The following is a 3,718-nucleotide window of genomic DNA, read 5'->3' on the forward strand; positions in this document are numbered from 1 at the left end:
CAAGGCCGCTCTTGGCGCTGTCCCCATCCCGCGGACCCCTCTGTCCTGACTGCGATCCCAGCCCCAGCCATTCCCGCGCCTGGCCTCGCTCCACGCTGCCCGTCTTTCGCCTCCTTCTTGCAGACCTGGCTCCCGGGTTCCTGTCTTCGCTCTCCTCGCTCTCCTCGCCTGCTCAACCCTTCCCTGCCCCCACCCTCCCGCTACCCCCATCCCCTTCTTCTGTCCCGGCGCCCCTCTCCCTCGGCGGCTCCTGTCACTTGGAACCCGTATCCGTGCCGTTATCTCCGCGTCCGACCGCCTCCCAACCGGTGCAGTCCCACAGGTGTTCACGCGTCCGGCCGTCCATCCGTCCGTCCCCCCCTGGTGCCGGCGCTGACCATGCCCAGCGGCTGCCGCTGCCTACATCTTGTGTGCCTGTTGTGCATTCTGGGGGCTCCCGGTCAGCCTGTCCGAGGTGAGCGCGTCCACCGGGCTCCAGTCGCGGCGCTGTCCAGCCGTACTCGCTTGCACGTTGACCTCTGCCGGCCGGAGACGGCACTGCAGTCGCTCCGACCCGCGAGGCAAGCAAGACCAAGGTTGCCTCTTTGGAATGGGATGGGTTTCTGTGTTATGTCCTGCCCTAGGGCTGAGTCCACTCAGTTACCGGAACCCCAGTCCTCTCCTGAGTCCCGCATCCCAGCGAGCTGTGCCCTGACCCAGACTCACCCCTCCCACATCAATCTCTTGCAGCCGATGACTGCAGCTCCCACTGTGACCTGGCCCACGGCTGCTGTGCACCTGACGGCTCCTGCAGGTACCTGTCCTGAGCACGTGCCCCCAAACCCTTTGGTACCCATTTCCAAGCCCTTCACATGCACAACAGTGTCTAGGGGCTTCACACTCTACTCTTCATGCCTCATCACTCCTATGGCTGACTGGCCAGCCCCCCTTTCTCCTTTATCTCACCTTTCTTCTTCCAGTTTTTATTTCTCCACTTCTTTAATCTCCCACATCTGATCCAGGGATTGTCTGAACCATTGCTCCTCAAGATACAGGGAGAGAGACCTAAAGCTTTAGAGAGCTTGGGGGTTGGGTGCCATGAGGAAATGGAAAGATAAAGGAAAGAGAGAAAGGGAAATTGTTTAGCCTGGAAAAGAAATGCTGCAGGGAGAGTTGCTGGGGAGAAACACTTACAATGAAAGAGTATCTTCGTTGATGAGTTTGAGTAGTTGACTCACTGGGGTGGAGGGTGGAGATTGGGCAAATTCTTAGCAGGAGGAAAGTAGACATAAGGAAATGATCTGATGGGGCTGGCAGTTCAATTGGCTGAGGGTCTTTGAAACTCTTCATCCCTGAAAGGCTTTTAAAATATGCGTCAAGCGTTTGCCCTGGAATCATGGTGGGAGGATAGCCTTGATGACTTTTTTTTGTTTGTTTTGTTTTGTTTTTGAGACGGAGCCTCGCTTTGTTGCCCAGGCTGGAGTGCAGTGGTGCGATTGCAGCTCACTGCAGCCTCTGCCTCTTGTGTTCAAGTGATTCCCCTGCCTCAGCCTCCTCAATAATGGATTACAGATGTGCACCACCATGCCCGGATAATTTTTTGTATTTTTTTGTAGAGACGGGGTTTCACCCAGTTGGCCAGGCTAGTCTTGAACTCCTGACCTCAAGTGATCCACCCGCCTCGACCTCCCAAAGTGCTGGGATTACAGGCGTGAGCCACCGCACCCGGCCCTGATGGCCTTTCAAGGTCATTCTTCTTTAAATGTTTGTGAGCACCTCAGACATGCCAGGAGGGGTACTGGAGGCATTTATAGACATCTTATTTCTTCCTCTACTCAACCCTGCAAGGTGTATACCCAATTTACAGATGAGAAGACTGAGGCTCAGGTTAAAATACAGAACCAGGGTTTGAGAGCTGGTGTCTGATGGTCTGATTCCATATATGTGTCTTATGACCTTGCACAGTCCTACACCTACCTGGGACAGGTCTGCTATCCCTTAGGGGCTGTCGTATGTCCTCTTGGTTTCTAGAAGCTCTGGTTCTGTCTCCTCCATTTCTTCACATCCACAACCCAGAACCCTGACCCTGTGTTTCTCCCCATCAGGTGTGACCCGGGCTGGGAGGGGCTGCACTGTGAGCGCTGTGTGAGGATGCCTGGCTGCCAGCATGGTACCTGCCACCAGCCATGGCAGTGCATCTGCCACAGTGGCTGGGCAGGCAAGTTCTGTGACAAAGGTAGGGGGGAGGAAGGGTAGTTGTTGGTTGGGAACCCCAGGTTTTTAGGGGAACAGCCATCAGTGGTTTATTGAGTGCCTATTGTGTCCTTATCAAATCCTCAAATACATGGTATTTTATCATTTTTTTAATCTTAGACTTTTTGTGTTGTCTGAATTGATCCTCAACATAACCCCATGGGGTAGGAAATGCAGCTGCTAAAAATTGTACTCATTTTACAGATGAGGAAACTAAGGCCCACAGAAGAGCTATAACCTGCTCAAAGTCAGGTTTGTTTTTTTGTTTGTTTTGTTTTATGATGGAGTCTCACTCTGTCACCCAGGCTAGAGTGCAGTGGTGCGATCTCAGCTCACTGTAACCTCTGCCTCCCGAGTTCAAGCAGTTCTCGTGCCTCAGCCTCCCAAGTAGCTGGGATTACAGGCACCCGCCACTTTGGCAAATTTTTGTATTTTTAGTAGAGATACGGTTTCACCATGTTGGCCAGGCTGGTCTTGAACTCCTGACCTCAAGTGATCCATCTGCCTCGGCCTCCCAAAGTGCTGGAATTATAGGTGTGAGCCACTGCACCGGCCTAATGTTTGTATTTTTAGTAGCGATGGGGTTTTGCCATGTTGGCCAGGCTGGTCTCGAACTCCTGACCTCAAGCCATCTCCCTACCTTGGTCTTCCAAAGTGCTGAGGTTATAGACATGAGCCACTGCACCCAGCCCAAGGTCAGTTTGAGACAGACTGAGAGCCAGGGCCAGGAGCCTCCTGACTCCAAATTCAGTGTTGTTACCTAGTATACCACACCAGCCTGGGCTGGGTTTGTAGTATAGCCACACCCACAGAATCTGAGGCCTGGAAGGCGTGGACAAGTCTGGTCTGGGGACCAGATGGGAGGGGATATCCCAGAGCCTTTCCTGTCCCTTCTCTAGATGAACATATCTGTACCACGCAGTCCCCCTGCCAGAATGGAGGCCAGTGCATGTATGACGGGGGCGGTGAGTACCATTGTGTGTGCCTACCAGGCTTCCATGGGCATGACTGCGAGCGCAAGGCTGGACCCTGTGAACAGGCAGGGTGAGTGCTGGGCCCTCAGAGTGAGTGGAAGGTTAGACCAGAACCTGGTGATGGGATGAGAAAAGAGGCAGGACTGTTGGGAGGGTAGGGGACTGAGGGTCAGACCACACAGGGACACTCAGATAAAACCCCTGCATGCCAAAGTGTTCCTAGTTCTGGGTTTCTCAACTCTTTTTTTGTACCTTCTGAGCCATTTCTTCAACAATCTATAGGAGCTAGAGAGGTAACAAACATGTGACTGCTCTGATTGGGGAGGGTGGGTGTGGGGAGGTTGAGGGGCCTGGGTCTCCCCTCATCCTCTCCTGAACATTGGCCTGTACCCTTCTGCGTCACAGTAGGGATGAGGAAAGAGCCTGCAGGGCTGGACTTGTCCTCATTTCCACATCAGGCCCAGAAGCCTGCAAGGATAATAATAGCACACTTATCCTGAGCTTTGCCTTCC

The 3,718-nt window shown here is 53.5% G+C and overlaps 1 protein-coding gene across 4 annotated transcripts in view; it reads left to right on the forward strand.

Annotated features, from left to right (window-relative positions):
• Positions 1 to 3,718, forward strand: part of DLK2 (delta-like 2 homolog (Drosophila)) — a 7,046-nt gene that overhangs the window by 1,560 nt on the left and 1,768 nt on the right. Inside the window, exons 2-5 of one of the 4 annotated variants that reach the window (XM_011960376.1) lie at positions 323 to 454; positions 730 to 793; positions 2,085 to 2,215; positions 3,132 to 3,276. In XM_011960376.1, coding sequence (XP_011815766.1) covers positions 379 to 454; positions 730 to 793; positions 2,085 to 2,215; positions 3,132 to 3,276 — 416 coding nt within the window. In that variant the 5' untranslated portion in view covers positions 323 to 378. Of the gene's footprint in view, positions 1 to 8; positions 455 to 729; positions 794 to 2,084; positions 2,216 to 3,131; positions 3,277 to 3,718 lie in introns of those variants that run through there. The other 3 variants (XM_011960378.1, XM_011960375.1, XM_011960377.1) reach the window with 3 other exon arrangements.

The sequence above is a fragment of the Colobus angolensis genome, unplaced genomic scaffold (genome assembly GCF_000951035.1).
Source record: "Colobus angolensis palliatus isolate OR3802 unplaced genomic scaffold, Cang.pa_1.0 Scaffold51, whole genome shotgun sequence".
Classification (NCBI taxonomy): domain Eukaryota; kingdom Metazoa; phylum Chordata; class Mammalia; order Primates; family Cercopithecidae; genus Colobus; species Colobus angolensis.